At 43.2% G+C, this 21,253-nt stretch overlaps 1 protein-coding gene across 9 annotated transcripts in view; it reads right to left on the bottom strand.

The window, feature by feature from the left end:
• PPFIA4 (PTPRF interacting protein alpha 4) overlaps positions 1-21,253 on the bottom strand; it is a 175,864-nt gene that overhangs the window by 57,072 nt on the left and 97,539 nt on the right. For all 9 annotated transcript variants that reach the window (XR_009763446.1, XM_061631803.1, XM_061631808.1 and 6 more), the window contains 9 exons: positions 20,489-20,590; positions 18,515-18,679; positions 17,747-17,821; positions 15,229-15,330; positions 14,588-14,809; positions 13,246-13,392; positions 11,252-11,390; positions 9,282-9,361; positions 7,897-8,028 (listed from right to left, as the gene is read on the bottom strand). Coding sequence is in view for 8 of the 9 variants with exons in the window: in XM_061631803.1 (XP_061487787.1) it covers positions 7,897-8,028; positions 9,282-9,361; positions 11,252-11,390; positions 13,246-13,392; positions 14,588-14,809; positions 15,229-15,330; positions 17,747-17,821; positions 18,515-18,679; positions 20,489-20,590 (1,164 nt within the window). In the remaining variant the exon portion in view is untranslated. The remainder of the gene's footprint in view (positions 1-7,896; positions 8,029-9,281; positions 9,362-11,251; positions 11,391-13,245; positions 13,393-14,587; positions 14,810-15,228; positions 15,331-17,746; positions 17,822-18,514; positions 18,680-20,488; positions 20,591-21,253) is intronic.

Genomic DNA, 21,253 nt, shown 5'->3' with positions numbered 1-21,253 from the left:
AAATGGCACTGAGTGACATCCTTGTTGATGAAAAGAAAATCTGGCTCCCCTAAACCAGACCCACCATGATTACTGAGTGGGCTTTTTTTATATATAATTCAGGGAACAGAAGAACCCTGCTTGATGACTGCTTTGTGCACTACGCGGTCATACTACTGCTGTGCTTGTATGGGAGTTTCATCTGTTTCCTCTTCAATGCCTTAGCAATAAAAAGGGGGACATAAGAAGTGCCTCTTGAAAAATGCAGATATGAAGTGGTGTGAATTAAGCCATTTTGAGATCTCATCTCTGTTATACTGGCAGCACAGTAGACAGGTAAGCTTTGGATATGCATTCCTCTCCTGAAAATGGTCTGCACTGAAACGTCTTGAAGTTGTCCCTGTCCTTTCCCAGCTGATTTCAGTCAAGCAGTTCTGATTCACTGACTACCCATTCTGGCTCCCTTTTGTTTCTTGCACCAGTGCAATTTTAGCTCTTGGGGTGGGAAAGGTTCCAAACAACTCTGATAACAGGAGGACTGTGACAAATGAAGGCAGCATTCAAAAGGAAGAGGTGTTCCAATCCACAGCTTTAATTCTGCATGCAGAGAGGAACTCTTATCATATACCTCCAACAGGGCTTGCCAAAGTCACTAATGTCTTAAATGTACAGCACCACAATCATTAAAACCAAGGACTGCCCAATACAATCAGAGGTCTATAGCAACTAGACTAAATTAAATTATTTTCTTTATGCCATTCTCTGTATGACAACATTTTTGACAGTGCAAGGTAGCTGATAAACATTGCACTCTAATTGCTTGAAGATGATTAGTACAGAAGGAAGTTATTGATTCTTACTGAGCTACCTAGTTTCAATCATGAAAAGAAAGGCAGGGTATAAATGTAATAAATAAATAAATATTTATCTCAACAGTCTAGGCTGTTTTTTGCAATTAACAAAAACACTCTCAGAATCTTCCCTCCCAAGTATCCCCCTCAACAAATAAAGTTTAGCATTTTGATACCACTACACATACCTAGAAGCCAATGCATGAATATGTAAATAGCTAGTTAGTTACTTACTTATCTCACCCAACAGCATCCCAAAGTTCTGTTCCATGCTTATTGCAACAGTCAGTTAAATCATACCAACAAAGCATCAGTACTATCCTCCATACCTTAGACATAAGAATTCACTAAGCCCAAAGGCAGATGCAAAGAGACCAACAGGACTCAAGGCAGCAAAGCAGGGGTACCCTCAACTCCATTAAAGTAACATTACTTTTTAAAAGAATTTTGGGACTGAGTAGCAGCACCTGGAGTTAACTGATCAAGAACAGTTATCCATCAGATCAGCTTCTGTTTAGAATGGTCCCCAACCTTCAAGTTGTGTCAATCTTTTCAGTAAAATGGACAGTTGGTCTCACCTGAAAGGTGGTTTTCCCAGGTAGCATACTGTCACGTGGGTTATAGCTCCTCCAAGCATCCGAAGGCAGGAATGCAAGGAGTCAAGACCTGAGCTGCTCCTTCTGGTCCCACTCCAGTTCATTCGAGATGAGGCCAGAGTGAGACATCTTGAAAGCAGTTGCAAACAGAACAGGCAGAACAGCAAGGGAAAGAGCAACTGCAGAAACAAAGGAGTGGCAACAGCCAGAACACATACACAAAGGTTTTGACTCATTAAAACATTATAAACTTACTCAAATTGAGGAACCTTACCACTGAAATGTGTGTGAAAAAATGCTACAAAATAATACCACCCAGGCAGCCTCCATTAGGGAGGGCCGTGATGGCATGATACCTGGGAAAACCACCTTTCAGTTGAGACCAATGGTCCATTTTCCCCAGGTAGCATGCCATCACATGGGATGTACCAAAGCAGTCCTAGTAGGAAGGGGCTACCTACTGCCTAAACATGAAAAACAACCTGTTGCAGAACATGTCTCCCAAAAGAAGTGTCAGCAGAGGCATAGCAATCTATCTTACAGTGCTTGATGAATGAGTCTGGAGTAGACCATACCACTGCCCTGTAAATATCTGCATTAGTTAGGTGAGTTAGTTGTAAATGCAGCCATGGTGCCTGCAGACCTAGTAGAATGTGTTGTGATATAGCAAGGCACCGGAAGCTTGAGAGACTTGTAGGCCAGGGCAATGCAGGCACGGAATCAACAAGATAAAGGGGATTTAGCCACTTTCCCCCCAGGGTTCTTGGGTGAAAGGATGTAAACAAGGATTCAGTCTGCTGAATATCTTAGGTATGGCAAAGGTAAACCTTGAGGGCTCTGCAGACATCTAGCAAATTCCAGGCTTTTTTGAGCAGATAAGCAGGATTGGGACAAAAAGATGGAAGTACAATGTCCTGGTTACAGTGAAACACAGAGCTTACTTTGGGTCAGAAGGATGGATCAGGATGTAAAATGACTGAGTCCTTATGAAAAACGTGAGACGGTGGGCCGATGACAGTGCTCCCAACTCTGAAACCTGTCTAGCCAAAGTGACAGCCTCTAGAAAAAGGACCTTGAAAGAAAGCACTCGCAAGGACATAGTTCTGAGGGGCTCAAATGGGGGCCACTGCAGAGCTTGCAGCACTTTCTGTAAACTCCAGGATGGAAATAGATGACACACTGCCTAGGAGACCTAGGCAGCCCCCTTCAAAAAAAGTTTAACCAGAGGGTGAGACTCCATGGGATACTCAAAGAATTAACAGATAAAACTGAAGAAATAGTAGACACTTGGTGATGCAATGTGTTGGGCTTCAGTCCCATCTTCAAACCTTTGTGAAAGAACTGTAAGACCTATCAGACAGTGGATTTGGAAGGTTAGAGACCACGGGAGTTGCACCAGTTGGAAAATGCAGACCACGTACTCTGGTAAATTCCATTAGTTGATGGCGATCTAGCAGCTAGAATGGTATCAATAATCTCCTACAATAGACCTGTGCGGATCAGCTGTGTCCACTCAAACGCCAAACCGTCAGACTCAGCCAGTCGGGATCCAGATGCCAGATTGGTTCCTGTGAGAGAAGATCTGGCCTCACTGGCAGCCTCCAAGGATCTATGACTGATAGGGAGAGAAGATCTGAGAACCATGGGTGATGTGGCCAGTACGGGGCTAGTAGAACCAATTGAGGCTGTTCATGCCAAAGCTTCCTCAGTGTTCTGACTAGCAGCGGAACAGGGGGAAATGCATATAGGAGACTGTCCAGCCAAGGAGTCAGGAGAGCGTCTAAGGACTCTGCCTTTGTCTCTAGATACCTTGAGAAGAACCGGGGAAGCTGAGTGTTGTGGCTCAAGGCAAACAGATTCACTGTCAGAGTGCTGGAGCGGCATTGGAGAAGGAGAAACACTGCCAGATGTAGCCTCCACTCTGCAGAATCACTTCCTGCCTGCTGAGCCAGTCTGCAGTGACATTCAGAACCCCACTGAGGTGCTCTGCCCTCAAGGACAGCAGGCGTCTCTAGGCCATGGCCCAATTGAATGTAAGTGTGGCCTCTGCCTGAAGGGTTTGAACCCTGATGCCCCCTTGCCAATTCAAGTGTGATTTTACGCAGGTATTGTCTGTTCGGATCAGGACATGGGTCAGATGAAGCATTGGTTGGAAGTGACAAAGGGACAGCTGGACTGCCATCAACTCCAGACAGTTTATGCTATGACCCCTCTCTGACACAGACCAGGTGCCTAGCATGAAATGGAAGTTGCAGTGGGGGCCCCAGCCGAACAAACTAGTGTCCGTTGTAATTACAGTCCTCTCTGACTCTTGGAATACAGTTCCCTTCTGGAGACTGAGTTGAAGACCACAGTGAGGGGGAAAGACGTAGCTCCCGGTGTGAGGAATTGGCAGTGTCCGACTTAAATGGCAATAAGGCCCACTGGAGTAGACGAGTATGATGTCAAGCCCAAGTGACAATATGAATAGTTGTAAGAACACGCCCAGGGATTTCACCAATAACGTAACATTGGCTGCCAAGTGGTGCATCAGGAACAATGCCATGAGATCTGCTCTGGCAATAGGAAGACCATGGCTTGAGCTGTATCCAGAATGGCTCCCAGGTGCTGAAGTCATTGAATAGGAGATAGACTTTTGTTGAGGTTGTCTAAAAACCCATGGTCCCTCAGAGCTGCAAGAGTGCAACAAACACGAATTAAAGACCAAGCCATGGATTCCACCCAGACCAGTAGGTCATCCAGATACGGATAAATGTGGATGCATTGGAGGCAGATGTGGGCAACCAGCGTGACCATCACCTTTTTGAACATTCTCAGAACTGATGAGAGACCAAACGGAAGGGCCCAGTATTGGAAATGGTGCAGACCGAACACAAACCTCAGGAAGCATCTGTGGGCTGGGCAAATTGGAACACGGAGATAACCTCCTTCAGATCAATGGATGCCAGTAAGTCCCCCTCCTGTATGGCCTCTATGATCTAGGATAGGATCTCCATTTTGAAGTGACTATATCTCACAAATCTGTTCACAAACTTGAGGTTTAGAACAGCCCCCCATGTAAAATCTCTCTTGGGCACTGTAAAGAGAATGGAGTACATCCCTGCATAATGTTTGGCCAGTGGCACTGGTTCTATGGCCGCTATGTCCTGAAGGTACTGTATGGCTTCCTCCATTACCATCTGCCTCCCCAGAGAATGGGATGGGGGCGTGGGAGAGAAACCTGTTTGGGGAAAGTAGCTAACTATGTTGTGTAGCTGTAAGAAATGAGATCTCTTACCCAAGAGTCCATCAATATGTGTTACCAATTTTCTGCAAAGTGAAGTAAACTGCCTCTGACAAGAATGGCATCAGTATTGCCTCTGTTGATGATCTCCCCTTTCAGAAGAGGATAAAGAGGGACCTGGCCTGCCCAGGTGTTGAGAATGACCCTGGAATCACTGCTTGGACCAAGGGCCTTTAGAGGATCGAAAATCATGGCCCTTCCCTCCAGGTTGTGCTACACAAAATGACTGAAAGGAACGGTATGGGGCAAATCTTCTAAACAGCTTCTGGTTCTCCTTTTCATTTGTGGCTAAGACCATCTTCCACTTATCCTTAGGATCCACTAATATGGATTTGAGAACCTCTTCTCCAAATAGCATTGTGCCTATATAAGGCACTGTAGAGAGGTTGACTCAAGCCATAGTATTGGCATCCCAATTCTGGAGCCAAAGAGTCCTCCATGCTACCACACCTGCTGACATAGCACGTGCCACAAACTGTGTCGCATCCAGGGTGGCATTGGCCACAAAAGCTGCTGACTTGTGGATCTTCGCAACAGCCCTTCTGATCTTGACAGGAACGGGATTGGGGTTGTCTAGGATCTCATCCAACCACATCATAGAAGCTTTAGTGAATATTGAGGCTGTGGAAGAAACATGGATATAATAAGCCAGTTGCTTCATGGTTCGTACGGAGTGCGAAATCCAGACGGGTCCTTGAACTGAAGAAGAGACTTGGTAACCAAACCTGAAATTGGCTCATCCACTGCCGGTATCTTCAGACAATTCATAAAGTCTGTAGCCAAGGAATAGTGATTATTAGCCAAACCTGAAATTCCTCCTTTGCTGGCTTATCAAGAGGGTCCAGAAAAAAAATGTACCGCAAACTTTGGAGTTCTCAGAACCTTGGCACCCTTAACTGGAGGAGGCATAGATTCAGATGGAGCAGATTGGAGGCCCAAGGTTTCCAGCATCCTGCAAAAAAATGGTAAAAAATTGGCTGAGTCAAAGAGATGGTGAGAGGTATCCTCCTCCACCTCTGATTCGCCACTCCAATCATCCCCTTCAGCTTTGAGTGGAATGGAGGGATCCACTAGGTCTGCCACATCACCTATAGTTCTGCCTCTGGCAACATCAAAGGGGTTCGGAGAGTCCGCTCAACCTTCATCAGAATGACAGTGAGGAGTAATGGTCCTGGTGTGAAGCTGTGCACGAGGCAGGGTTTGAGAACTTGGAAAGGATTGGATCTGCAGCTGCAGCTGCACCGATGGCTGAGGTTGTGACAGGGAGCCAAGCAACGCATCTTTCAGTTGAGAAACAAATTCAGGAGTCAACTGCAACCCAAGCAAAGGTACTTGTGTGGTTGACAGAGGGCCAAGTTGTGGATCCATAGTCACTAGATGTACCTGTTGAGGTAGTGACGTGACAGCAACACCAGACTGGAGAGTAAGAGCTGAGGAGGGCCCCAACATGGCAGCGCCAGGGACTGAGCCCTAGCCTTGGGAATGGACTGGCAGTGGAGGGCAAAACCAGCGACTGGCAAACAGGCAGTGCAGGTGCAGGAGGCTGGTGAGCAATGTAGGGCTGAACTGGAAAACCATCAAAGTCCTCATCTGATGACACAGCTGGAGAGTGAAAGAGGGCTGTCAGTCTCTTTTGACCTGTAACAGAGGCCTCCGAATGGGTTTCCTCCACAGCAATGGTGGCCATAGTAGAGGACATTTCCAATGAGCTTGGAAGATACACATACAGTGCCATCAGTGGCAGCTATTTGAGTAGAGGAGTGCTTGGTTCTGGCAACAGCCTTAGAATGGTGCTTGGAGGTCTTGTGCTTTGGTGCCTTGGCCTGCATCTCGGAAATAAGCTTGGGTTGAGGCATTGTGGCAGATATGCAGTATTGCTGTTCCGCATGAGAGGAATGGTCAAGAAAATCCACAATTGGCACTTGGACTGCCATGGTATGCACGCACACAGAAGGGGTGTGTGGTACCTGAAGTCCAACACATGCACTAGAAGAGGGGTACAGTGATTTCAACGTTTAGACACATGAACACTGTAGAGGGGTGTGGTGATTTGGCGGCCCAGGCACATGCACACAGTAGAGGGGTGCGGTAAGCCCTGACTGCACTTCAGCAGTTGTGCTTCTCTCTGGTTTTATTTATACCCTCCCTGCCTTCAGTCTGAAGTAGGAGGAGGGCAGGGAACAGACAAGATAACAGAGTTGGAAGAGAAACAGAAAGGAACTACCAAAAATTACACAGCAAACAAAAAGAGTGGGAAAATGCAAGAAAAATGGCAGGGAAAAAACAAACAAAATGGAAGGAGGGAAGAGAAAGGGAGCAAGGACCAGCAAAAAGGGCGGGAAAAGCCCAGAGGCCCAGTCGCAAGCTCTGTGGAACACCTGCCGCCAGGGTCACCTTATAAGATCGCCTCTGCCCCGGCCAGAAACGGAGCCATGAGCTGCAGCCAGAGAAAGTCACCTGCCATCGCTCCGGCAAAAATGAAACAGGCGTGAGCAAGTACCACTGGTTGGAGCCACAGCCACAAGCTCCAGTCAAGTGCTGCCAATCAAAGGTGGGGAGTTTTGGGGCTGCAGCCGCAAGCCCCATTCGAGAGGGGAGAACCCAAAAAAAGACCTCCGGGGCTACAGCTACGAGCCCTGCGAGTAGAGGAAGCTGGGTCGGGATCCATAGGGAGACCTGTGGGGCCACAGCTGTGAGCCCCGTGAGGTATGCGAACTGGGTCGGTTCTTGGTTCAAACAGAGCTACCAGCAGGGCCACAGCCATGAGCCCCATAAAGGAGGTGCAGAGGGCTAGAGGTTCACTGCTGGGGGTATGGTAGAAAAAATCGCCCCCACAGAAAAAAATAACACCAACATCCATAAAAACAAAGTCTCTCCACTCCCCATAATGCACCTCGACACGCAATCCTAAACACACACACTGAACTCACAACAGGAAATAGGAGACAAGGATAAAGAGAACAGCCTTGGATGAAGGCAAGAATGAACAAGAGTGGGACTGGAAGGAGCAGCTCAGGTCTTGACTCCTTGCATTCTTGCCTTTGGATAGTAGGAGGTGCTATAACCCACGTGATGGCATGCTACCTGGGGGAAATGATATTTTCTCACTTGAATACAGCATAGCAAAAAGGCCTGTTGTGTATGACACTTGGAAAACTTATCTTATGAGGCATCTAAAAATAAATACCTTTTCTTCAAGGGCTGCCATCCGTTCTTTCAAATGAAGCTGTAGCCGCTCATTAGACTCACTCAGCAATCTATCCACAGTATCAGACAGTCGCTTGTTATGTTCCTCATTCATTTTCTCCCGCTGACGGGCCTGTTGGGGGCAGGGGGGAATTGTGATCAGCCAAGCAACTTCAAGCAGATTTGTCTTGAATCTGCTGTAAAACTAGCCCTGACAGAATCCCAGAAAACACCCGTTGTTGTAACATCTAAGGCAGGAAAAGTTTTCACAAGCATACCACGGCCACTTCATTGATTGGAAGATTTGAGAGTCCACCTTCCGAGCTGTCATTGGTTCCACTACATCAGCTTATACCAGTGAGGAGCCCAATCCCTAATGAATATTAATTTTCTGTGCAGTTGGGAAGTGATTTTGCACCATTCAGTGGAATACAGATTTATTCTAGTATATAAGGAAGATAAATACATTCACATTTACTATTGTAACACTGCTCCCTGAAATTAGTATGGTTAAGGGTTAATTCCTCTGACACACTAAAGCACCTCCTTCAGGGTCATCCTTGAGCGTTATCTACTGTTTTAATTAAGCACCGCCATCTTACAACGGATGTCTATATCCGCCATCTTAGTAATATAAGCTGTTCATGTACTATGGCCAGAAGCATGACTCAGGGAATACACTGGTGGAACTAGTTCAATGTAACACACTGTAATATTACTATATATGGAGTTCCTACTGTATGCTTCCTGTAAGTTGTTTACTAAGGGGTATAAATATCGGGGGAACAAGACAGTCTGGGTCGACCGCACTCACTCTGAATTGCTGGTGTGAGTGCTGCTTATTTTTTAATAAATTATTTTTAAAGTTTTATCCTGAACTGTTGTTAGCGTCTTGTTTTGAGCCAGAGCGAGAAACGAACATTATTTTCTCACAACAGTATTAAGAGTTTTTGAAATGACAATGTAGAACAAAATAAAATAGTTTGGTTAATGAACAGAGATTCAGATAAGAGTGGAGTTATAAAGAACCCCATTTTATCTCATAATTTGGATTCAATTCAGAAGTGCAGGCCACCATCTGTGATACAACTGTACCACATGCAGAAGCTTCCCCGTGCCATCAAAACCCATCTCTAAAAAAGTAGGCTAGAACAGTGTGGTCAAAAACCACACTGTTTTTGTGGGAACCATGTGGAAAGCCAACTTTCCATGTGACGCAACCCTTGTGAATGAGACTCTGAAATCCTAGAAGCAAATGTACAAGCCAATGCTAAATCACCTTTTACCCTTCCACAGTAGAATCCTGACCTAAACTGTGGTGCTGTAAAGAAAATGTTAGAAATGATAAAAAGCTCAGGGTTATATGCTCTCTAGAAGCCAACCTACCCTTGCCAGTTCTTGGTTCTTCTCCTCCAGTTGAGTCTCTAGCTGCCGCAGTCGCTCTTCAATGCTGCCATGCCTTTCTTCTGCCTACACAGAACAAGATAGTCCCCAAGGAATGAGCAATACTTACAAGCTCTGGGAATTTGGGGGAGAAACCTGCTCTTACATAAGATCACACTGACACAGCAGTCAGGCAGTAAGTGCAATACTATCCCAAAATACACAGATGTGACCACAGTGGATTTATTCTCATGGGAGATTTGGGTGAGTGGCAAGTAAAAGCCAAGGGATGCTGGGAACAGTTTCTCACAAGCACTGGCAAATGAATATACTGGGGGCTCTTGTTGAGCTCCTCAGCTCTAAAATAAATTTGTACCTATCTAGGCTTGATGAAGTGCAGAACGGACCTTCTGAATCTTGCTTTACAAACTTACCAGTATCTCCCTGATTCATGTCACTCCTTGTAGGAGTAAACAGCTTACAATTAGATTAACAGGGCTCTATGCTCCCGCCTCATTTCTTAAAATATGTTTGTATGAAGGTAGCAGACTCCGTGGTGAAACTTATCCATGGTAAATGGGCCTCATAAGAACATAAGAAGAGCCTGCTGAATGATGCCAGTGGCCCACCTAGTCCAGCATCCTGTTCTTACAATGGTCAACCAGATGCCTATGGGAAGCCCACACGCAGGACCTGAGCGCAACAGCACTCTCCCCTCCTATGGTTTCTAGCAACTGGTATTCAGAAGCTTACTGCCTCTGACAGTGGAGGTAGAACATAGCCTTATCCTCCATGAATTCATCTAATCCTCCTTTAACACCATCCAAGTTGATGGCCATCACTGCCTCTTGTGGGAGTGAATTCCAAAGTTTAACTACACGCTATGTCAAGAAGTACTTTCTTTTGTCTGTCCTGAATCTTCCAACATTCAGCTGTTCTTACATAAGATCACACTGACACAGCAGTCAGGCAGTAAGTCAGGTCATTTTGGTTGCCCTTTTCTGAACCTTTTCTAGCTATACAATATCCTTTTTGAGATGAAGTGACCAGAACTATACACAGTATTAGAAGTGTGGTCACACCATAGATTTATATAGTGGCATTATGATGTCGGCAGTTTTATTTTCAATTCCTTTCCTAATGTTCCCTAGCACGGAATTTGCCTTTTTCACAGTTGCTACACACTAGGTTGACATCTTCATCGAGCTATCCACTATAACCCCAAGGTCTCATTCCTCGTCGGTCACTGCCAGTTTGGACCGCATAAGCGTATATGCGAAATGATTTTTTGCCTCACATTGCACTTATTTACAATGAATTTCATTTGCCATTTTACCACCCATTTGCTAAATTTGGAGATGTCATTTTGGAGCTCTTTGCAATCCCTTTTTTATTTTAATGACCCTAAACATTTAAGATAATCAACAAACTTGGCCACCTCACTGCTCACCCCTAACTCTAGGTTGTTTATGAACATGTTAAAAAGCACAAGTCCCAATAGAGATCCTTGGGAGGCTCCATCTTCTACATCCCTCCATTGAGAGAACTGTTCATTTATTCTCACTCTTTGCTTCCTGTTACTTAACCAGTTCTGATCACTTGTTCCAAACTTGCCTAGCCTGACAGAGTGCTTGGCTTCTTGATAGAATTGAGTGTGCTTTAGGTCATCCTTGGGAAGCAACTCTTGCCTTCAAATTCTGTGTGCATAAAATATACCTATGAACAACCCAGAATGACCAACTGAAGCAGCATTAAAAAAAACCTTCTTAGCAGAGGCTACCATCCAAAATGTGCTTGTGTCATCCAACTATTGCAGAAGAGCCAATGCAGAGCACAAAGGAAAAGATAATGCTTCAAACATGAATGAACAGGCCCTCTCTCTTCCAACTTTCTCCCCCACCCCAGGAAAGTTCTAAGTCCTAAAGAAATACTAAAGCAATTCTGGGCTTTGCTGCCAGCTTCTGGTTGTGCACTTGCCTTGGTGAGTGCCGCTATCCTTTGGGCCAGTTCAGCTTCCACCTCAGGCAACGTCTCTGCTTTCCGCATTGTCTGCTGCAGTTTCTGTTCTGCCAGTTCTAGAAGCTCCTGGAGGTGCCGTGCTTTTTCCTCACACTACGGAACAATGCAGAAAGGCAGTCATGAAAACAAGGGGCTACTAAATACAGCTTCAGCCTGTGTCACAACCACTCATTTTAATACAAGGAGTGCCTTTTACCAGCTTCAACTGGCTCTCCAACTGTTTCTGGATAGGAAGAGTCTGGTCACCGTGGTCCATGCTCTAGCAAGTTACTGTTAGGATTGCTGTAATGTATTGTACACTGGGGCTGCCTTTAAAGATGATCAAAGCTTCAACTAGTGCAGAATGTGGCTGCTAGAATGTTAATAGATATGGCCTACCAGGATCTTATTACACCAATTCCAAAAGAGCCACACTGGCTGCCTACTTGCTTCTGGGCTCAAATCAAGGTGTTGGTTTTAACCTTTAAAACCCTAAGAAGCTTGGAACCTGGATACCTGAATGAATTTTTTTAGAATTTAGAATTTATTTCGATCAAAGATCAGTACAGATACCTGAATGTGTTTTCCTATATCAGCTTTGAAGATCTGCTGGGGAGGCTCTTCTTAAAAGTACCTTCTACATGCAACGTGTCAACAAAGATGACCTTTTCTGTCATGGCACCCCAACTGTAAAAACACCCTTCCCATAGAAGTATGACTAGTGCCAACTTTGTTGTCTTTTTGATGTTGCTTTGTTTCTCCAGGCATTTTATCTGCATAGTCTGTCCCGATATATTTTACTGCCTCTTAAAGTTGTTGCGACTGTATTTTATTGTTTTTTATTTCATGGTTGTACTTTTGGTTGTATGACCACTTCGGTCTTATTTTGTACATAATCCCAATATCTAATTGAGGATGGTTAGAGTTGGAAGATTTTAACAATTAAAAATAAAATAAAAAATATTCAAGAGAGTCAAAGAACTGTCTTGAAATACTTATGATTGTAGTTGCACATGCAACTTCACTCTGACAAAGTTTTCTTGATTTAGTTTTATGTTATTTTGTAATTATTTTAGGTTTCATTTATCAGCCACCCTGGAAAGCTGCAAACAAATTATTTTTAAAAATCTAAATTCTTAAATAATAAAATGATAGCCTACATCAGTGAGTTCCTACAAATGCTAGATAATATCGTAATCTTGTCTAGTTTTGGGTATTAGCTGACAGGTAAGAGGAATCTGACCTGTAGTCTCCACAATACAAGATCAGTATCTATCAGTACAGCTTGAAACCCGGGCATTTTAAGAATTGCCTGCTCCCATGCAAATCTGCTTGATCAGCCATTCTCTGGGTGTTCCCACTGTCAGAGGTTAAGTGTTTTCAGCTGTGGCAACGTTATCATCATTATTAGAATTTATTACCTGCCCTGCACACGGAAGTCCCAGGGCAGGTTGCAACAATTTTAAAATATATAATTAAAGCAGTTAAAAGCAACCTAATCATCACAGGTGGGTCCTAAGGAAGACTCTCCCCAGGGAGGTCCACCTGGTTTTAGTTTTAACCATTTTAGTTGCTCATGCCTTTTTAACTCTATTGATACTGTGCATTATTTTGAATTGCTTTGTTTTTTTAGTTTTTTTGATTGCTGTATTTTATTATTGTTTTTGTGATCAATGTAAGTCAATACAGAAATTAAACTGGATGGTAAGGGTGTATATATATATATAGACAGAAACAAAAGCATGATAACCCAGCCCCATTGTCCAGTTGAACAGTGGATACCAACGGTGAAAGCAAAGAATTAGTGTTTCTGGGAAAACACTCTGGATGAGAAGGATGGAATCTCCAGAGATCATGTTCTGCTGAGGAGAGACAAAAATGGGCATTCAAAGACGGGTCTCACCACTCGTATACCTCTCAGGCACATAGCCACTGGCATTTCAGGTGGCATGGCATCAGAGTCCATTACCTGGCGATGCAGAGATTCTTTATTGGCCAGCTCATTCTCCAGTTTATCATTGAGATCATGAATGGAAGTGGCTTCTCTCTGGGCTGCCAGATAACGCTTCTCCAGGGTGGTGATCCTCTCCTCCATGTCTTCTTTCTGTGCCAAAGCCTGGGAAGATAAAGTATGATGGAGGTCACTCACTTTGTGGCCATAGAGCCCTCATGTTAATAGAATAATCTGTCTGAGCCACAGCATGAGAGGCCCTAAGGAGGGACTAAACCAAAGCTCAAAATACAAATTCTACCAACATGAATAGGTTGGCCCCATTTTGAGTCAGATCCAGGCCCCTTTCAAGCTGGATCCAAATCAAAATAGGGCTCACATTTGCCTCCACCACTCTTCTGTCCTTCAGGGCTATGGAGTCAGTACGCCAAACCTTCAACTCCGACTCCGACTCCTCTATTTTTCTACTGTCCGACTCCACCCAAAATTGCTTCCAACTCAACAGCCCTGGAAAGGGCTGTAAATGTCTTTTTAAATTGGAAGCTCTCATAGGAGCATTTTTATCGCTGCCTGAATATGGGCTGATCTTGGCATCACAGCATTTGTCTTCATCTGGGTCCTGTGACACACAAAATGTTTTCCATCTTGAGTTATGGTGAAATGCTCAACTACAGTTGACTTCATGGGAAGCTTCTTTGACATTTTGAATTTATATTTTAAAAAATTTGTCAATCAAAATTTATTTTGAAGCTGGAGTCGGTACATTTCTACCGACTCCGACTCCACCCAAAATTGCTTCCAACTCCGACTCCGACTCCATAGCTCTGCTGTCCTTCCCAACAACTTTCTCCATCTTTGTCAAGAAAAAAAGTCTTACCCTGTTCTTCAACAGGGCTACAGGTGGAGGGCTCCTACCACAGTAAAGCCTTATATTACTTGCAAAAAATTATGTTCCATGCACTATTTGCAACCACGGGCTTCTCTTGTAATGTTGGGAGCCCTTTCAATGCCTGTCGCCTCTCTCTCTTTCCAAGGTATAGTTTAGTTGGCTTGAGGAAGCAGGGAGCTAGCAGGGAAGGGAAAGTGGCAGAAAAATGATAATTTTCAAGTAATTATACTGAACAAATCTGAAAAATTGGGGCAGAGATTGCCAAGCATCCTACTAGAATACGAAAAGCTCAAATAATATTCCAGGTATGTTGAAGGAGGTGTGTGTCACAAATCTCTAGTTAGGGCAGATTTTTTTTAAAAAATGTCATTGAATAACTAAACCCATTGCTAACCACAGCAATAACCTCCTGCTCGATTTGATTCAGAGCTTCTCTCTATGATATAATTTGCCAGAATAGAACTCTCTCACCTCTCTTAGGTCCCTCTGGAACTTGCTGCTCATTTCTTCTGATTTGATTAGGTCTCTCCTGGCTGTGCTGAGATCTTCTTCTAGCTCAGCAACACTGGCAGCCAAAGCAGCTATCCGTTCTTTCGCTTGTGCTACCTCAAAGTTTTGCTTCTCTAGAAGTTCCTGCAGTTCCACTGCCCGGCTAGCCTCATCATCCGGATGTATAGAGCCATTGGGGAGTCTCTGTAATGCAGCATAAAAAAGAACTAAGTTTCCAAGACACAAACAGTACTCAGTCCAACAAAGAAGCAGATGAGTGAGAGTACCAAATGAATGCCACTGAGTGACATTTTGAGAAACTGACTCCCCAACTAGCATATCACTAGCATATCAGCACCTAAAACTATCAATTCTTCTTAACAATATGCAAGAGATGCTGAGCTGCTATTGTAGCACTGGTGCTTTCTGTAAAGGAGGTGATGTAACTTATCTAAAACAATGTGCCTATTATTGCAAAGTTGTAAAGTAGTAAGGAAATATAAACTTTCTTAGCAGGCAAAGGGATTTGGTAGAGTACTTTTGGTTGTAATCACTCAGAGCAGATACTAAGTACTTCATTATTATACTAAATACCCTCCACTTGGCAGAACGGTGGCTCTTACCTTCCAAAGTAGTTTCTGCCCGGGTTCTCTGCCCTCAGTCCTTTTTTCATCTTCTCCCACAGGTGCTTCCCTCTGGGAGGGGCCTTGCTGAAGAGCACTTACCTGCAAAATACATCTTCAATAGACACTTGCACTTACAAAACTTTAAGTGTGAAAAATGAGAATGCAAAACAAACAGAGGGATCTTCTTATCTGCCTTCTGTTGTTGCAACTTCTGTTAAGTCCTCATTGCACATGCCTCTAAAGAAGAGTTCTGTTAAAGCCAAGATTCTTGACTGTGCAAAGTGATTCAATAACTTAATGTGGGAGGATAGGAAGACTGGCACTCTAATAGGTCATTTAGTTTCTTTTTATATATTTGACCAACCTGGAAAGGAAGGGCCAAACAACACAAGACAGTACAAGCATGTATGCATTTAACATGTGTGATTTTTGTTATTTAAGTAGAAGCCATTGAGTGGGGGCTGATCAGGTCTGTGGCATGCAGGGAGGAAACTATTTTCTCTGGTGTTGTAGTCCTTACAAAAAAATCCAGTCCCCTGGAGAGAAGCTGCCACTGGTACCAATAGCAGCTTGGGGAAGAAATTATTTTAGTTGGGACAGCAATGCAGGGGAAAGGGGTTGAAACCCCAAGGCCACGTGTCAAGGTCCAAATCCTAAGCACGCCCTCCTGCAGATATTTAAAAAATAAAAACTAAACATGTTAAATGTCTACACACATTTAATATATCATATAATTCGACACCAAGACACACCTGTCTGCCCAACAAGGGATTGAAAAAACTTAGTTTATCAGATCAGTACAGCTACATACCTTGTGCTGCAAACAAAAGGTAATTTGGTGGGGCGCACACTGAAAGTGTCAGATTTGAATGCTCCACACAAAATGCTGTCAGATGATACATTTTATGACAGGCTGTATTCCTACACAAATAGCAGAGGGTTGCATCCAATGCTAGTCCTATGCAGAGTAGACCCATTAAAATTAAGAAACATGACTAATTTAGGTTCATTAATTTCAATGGATCTACTCTGAGTAAAACAATGCAGTGATTTTATCCATAAACATTATGGTGTAATCAATTCTTTGTGGAGCCCTACAGCCTACCAGATGCCAATGTGCTTTATAAGATTTGCATTTCTTGTATGCATATACAAAAACTCATCTGTTGTGATGCTTGGAACGTATGTGCCTTATAAGGTGGGCAAAACAGCCAAGGGCTCTTGGACTAGAAGTTCCACAACATTTTTGTTAAAACTGGAAATAACTGAGTTTGGCTAAACAATGGCTGAGATGCATCCTGTGTCTTCATTTCAACTTTAATCTTGTAATATTCCTTTTTGCTACCTATCCACATTTCTAACTGCAGTTATTCTGATTTTTTTGCCATCCTAATATTCCCTAGACATAGGTATGCTGCAGCAATATATTAATTCTTAGCAACTGGTCCTGTGGGTTTCTTTTTTTTCCATTTTGAAAACTCTAAGAGGTTGCCTGTGCCACCAGGATGGTCCTCCACAATTCTTAATTCTCTCTCATAAGAATGAATTCTAGTCTTAGTTGTTACCAAGTCCTCTTATATTAGAGTAAATTTGAAGGAGTATTAATTATAAAAAGCTTTCTATCTAAAGGAAAGAAGACAGAAAAATATAAAGGAGCCAGGGCCAGTGCTATCATTAGGCCAACTAGGCAGCCACCTAGGGCGCAGACCTCAGAGGGGCGCAGTACTGACTTTTGAGGGGCACAGTCTTATACAGATTAGTTTTTTTAACCCTTGGAAAAAATGCAACTAAAATAAATTCAGCAGCTTCAAGTTTTGTGCTTTTCATTTTTTCTACAAGGCATCTGTTTTTGAAAATTGACGTTAGCAATTTGGGGTGTGTGTGTGCAAGTAGTTAGCCTTGCCTAAGGCGCAAAATAGCCTGGCACCGGCACTGACAGGAGCTAGCATCCCAAAGTCAACAACTGGAACAAAAACATAAAGATCAACAGTGGATGCCACTTCACATCACTGTCAGATCTAAGTCACATGGTGCAGCAGATACAGAACATATGTTTGCTGTGATCAACAGACTTAGATTTTTTAATTTATAGCTTGAGGGTTTTCACATTATTACAACAGAACAGTACATTTCCTTATCCCCCCCCCCCCAGCTAACCTCCCTCTGTCCTCAAGCTTTGTTTCTTTTTGGTTACAACATTTTCATTTTTGAAGTTCAGTTGTTTGGTGTATTATGTAACGTTCAGTTTCATATGTTCAGATAAGGACTAAAATAAATAAATGCCAGTGTTCTGCTGGGGTCCCATATTAACAACCATTAATGTTGTCACATGGTACAGCAGATACAGAACATATTTTTGCTGTGATCAACCCTCAGATTTTTTATTAATCTAGTGTTTATTAGGATTTTCACATTATTACTAGAGAACAATACAATCCCTCCCAGCTTCCCTACTTCCCTCTAAGTCTCCGATCTTTTGATTCTACTGCAGTGGAGTCTGAAGCCCCATATTTACCTGCTGGTGAGCACTAGAAAGCTGCTCTTCCAGAGCAGCTACTCGTTCCAGTGCTGCCCGTAAGCGCTCTCTCACCTGAATGGAAGAAATAATATTTTCAAAGGCAGAACTGATACACAGCTCTCAGGGATGCTTCTGGCAGTTTATTGGCCTAAGCTTCCCATCCAATTAAACCAACAGAAACATCATGAAGTCTAGTCCATAACACAGATAATTCAATCAAGTCACACTGCCCTCATCGTATGTTAAAGGGGGCAGAAGAACTGCACTTGGCTCCAGATGCCTGATATCCCAGCTAGCTATGCATGTAACAAGAAATACTATGTAGGAAGAAGTGAGCTAAAGCCTGGAATCTTTAAATAACCTGCATATCAGGATAAGCAAAGAGGATCTCATGAGTGAACTGTCTGACTCAGAAGAGCTGCTAGACTTAGTCCAGACAGTAAAGTCCACAGGGTATGGGGGTTAACTAAGGTAGGGAGGGGGAGTCCAGCATATCCCTTCAAAGGAATGTCTGCACAGATTCAATACTGGAAACAATTCCTGGGATGTAAAGCACAAACATTTTGGACCTCTCTTTAAAGGGCAAACCCTTGGCTCAGGCAGGCAATCACTTAAAAGAAATGCAAAAGTTTTGGGGAGATCTGCAGGAAAGCACTGAACAAAGACAATACTTTGGGTCACTGGAGACCTGTAATTTAAAGGTCCTGAGTTGTAAAACAGCTGGTTTTGCTGAGGCTATGCATCCACTATCAAAACCAACTTCACCTTCTCATCCAGTGCTTTATGATGTTCAAACAAAGATTTTAATGCTTTTAGAACTTCAACTTCACTGGAGACACCAGATGGAGACTGAGCTTGCCGCTTCACCACAGTCATCCTCAGAGAGCGTTCGTGTCTTGATACCAGGCACTCCAGGTGCTCCAACAAAAGCTGCAAGGCAAGAAGTGGCTCCAGTCATTCCTCATTCAAAGCCAATGCAAGGTAGAAAGGGGCTGTATCTGTCTACTTGTCATTTTAGGGCGTAACCAAAAAAGTGGCCAGGTTTTACTGACAGACTATTTCTGCACCCAAAGGTAAAGATTACCATTTGCTTCCTGCCTAGCATAGTTTCTATGCTAGTAGCCAGTTTATTCAACAGAAACCAAGGCTTCAATCTCAGAACCTGATGAATGTGAAATTACATACAGCAGTAAGCAAATAGGAAAACAGGAGTTGTTTAAAGGCAATATAGCACAAGAAGTGGAGAGGGTGAGCTTTCCAAAGCTACCCTTGCATTAACCTGAAAGTTACACATTTTTTTTAAAAAAAGGAAAAAAGAATGGAGTGATATGGTCCCATTACATTCCAAACAAGGGAAAGCTGAGAGGACAAACAAGCCAGCAATTCCTTTCCTGCTTTGAAGAGAAGAATTCCACAGTTTGTAAAGCTTGCCTCTCCTTTGAGGTAGGCTTTAATGAGCCTGGCCTGAAACAGCTTTGCCAGCATCACCAAGGACACATTGCTCAAACAAAATCTATGACTACAGTCAGAGGACTTTTTTCAACTTTTTTTGCCTCAGAAAATGCGGTTTTTGTAAAACCCTGTTTGACCACAGGCAATAGCAGGACCAAGAAATGTGTATCACATCATAGGAAGCAATGTGTTTCCAAATCATTTTCATTACTCTTTAAAATGGCTATCTTCACTGGCAACCTGTTTCAAAGCAACCTAATCAGGATGTGCACTCAAAGCAGGCATGATGTATGTTGTTAACATACTGTGCATGCTGATATACTTTAAGTAAATTATTTTGTAAGTGACAGAACATTATTTTTGTCTATGTCCCATGGATAAGATTGCATATCTGGGGTTGCTATAACTAAATTAATAAATGTATGTGGCAGATGCATACAATACATACTCATTATCATTAGTGTACAGATAACCAGCTTCTTCCTTTAAAAATCAAATCAGTGATGTTCACATTTGCTCCAAAAAGGTGATGCAATAAGACAGGGGTTCAGCAGACAGAAACAGACAAGCAGAGCAATCAGCAAGAGCTTTTTGCCACTTAAGGATTTACCCTTCTCTCCTACTTTGATAATCCCAGACCTAGAGCTATCACAAAACTTGGTTTCTGCAACACTTTGAGTGCATGTCATAAAAAGCACCTGAACACAAGGAGGGGTTGTTGTGCAGAAATAGCTCAGTAAAATGACAGTAAGTGGCAAATTCTAGAAGTGACCAGAACACCATTTCCCTAGAAGGGGCAAGTTTGCATTTACGCACTGCTAACGGGGATGCTGCAGGCTGAGGTTCCTTAGCACACCTGGAGGTCCAGGATTGCTGAGATATTGAACAAAGATGATCATGAAACGTAACTGAATAATCTCTGCAAGTTTTACTGGAATAAGAATGAACAGGCAACAGCAACATTCTACAGAAATTAAATTGGATTTTACAGAGATTATGCTAAACCCTCCCCATTCAATCAAGAATGCACGTCTCCTATCAAATTCTACTGACTGGGTGGGCAATTCCATGAAAAGCTCCCTTCTATCCCATTAAACTTTATTGAGAGGGAAAACTGCAGACCTCCTGCAGGCACACCAGATATGCAAATTCCTGTGGTACTGTCTGATGCTGGCCTACATTGAACCTATGTCTTTTACTTCCCAAGGGACGGTGGAGATGTTTCTTTTGGATCAGGCTGCCAACTGGGCTAGGTGTCTCTAATGCTGAGATCCATTCTCTACTCACCCTTGTGTTATTCCGTTCTGCTTTCAGCTCAGATATCTCCTCTTCCCTTTCCAGTAGCTGTTCTCGACATGCATTGAGTTCCCTGGTCAGCGTGGCAAATTCCTGCAAAACAATCACAATTCTACAGTCACCTGGAACCAAGTTTTTCCAGATTCCCCAGCTTTGAGGGTTTTTTTAATGAAGAGACAGGTTCAGATGCACAAAAATGTGGTTGCATCACATGAACACACACAAGGATCACAACACATTCTGACTGCCAGAGCTGGACTGTTACACATACAAGGATGAAAGTCACCAAAACAACAATACCAGAAATAAGAAAACACTCTGCCAAATGGAAAAGCACTGCAGCTTTTCATTCTGGGACTCCTCAGTGGGCTTTTGTGACATTTCAGAGATAACTAAAGGCCCTGTTGTTTAGTTAATTATTTTGATGTATAATGAAATGGTATTGATACCAAACTGTTACCTGGCCAGTTATTATATAAACAAAGCCAGTAACAGAACTGCCATCCCAAGAAGGCAGTTCTGATTCCACCAGAACATCTCCCCCAGGTAAGAGTTTGTTACCTGCTCCCCTATATACTGATTAAAGAAAGCATAGAAACAGCAGATTGTTGTTGTATATGCCTTCAAGCTGATTACAACTTATGGCGACCCTATGAATCAGTGACCTTCAAGAGCATCTGTCATGAACCATCCTGTTAAGATCTTGTAAGTTCAGGTCTGTGACTTTCTTTGTGGAATCAATCCATCTCTTGTTTG

The sequence above is a fragment of the Rhineura floridana genome, chromosome 6, assembly GCF_030035675.1.
Source record: "Rhineura floridana isolate rRhiFlo1 chromosome 6, rRhiFlo1.hap2, whole genome shotgun sequence".
Classification (NCBI taxonomy): Eukaryota; Metazoa; Chordata; class Lepidosauria; order Squamata; family Rhineuridae; genus Rhineura; species Rhineura floridana.
This window is presented reverse-complemented; position numbering and strand designations above follow the sequence as displayed.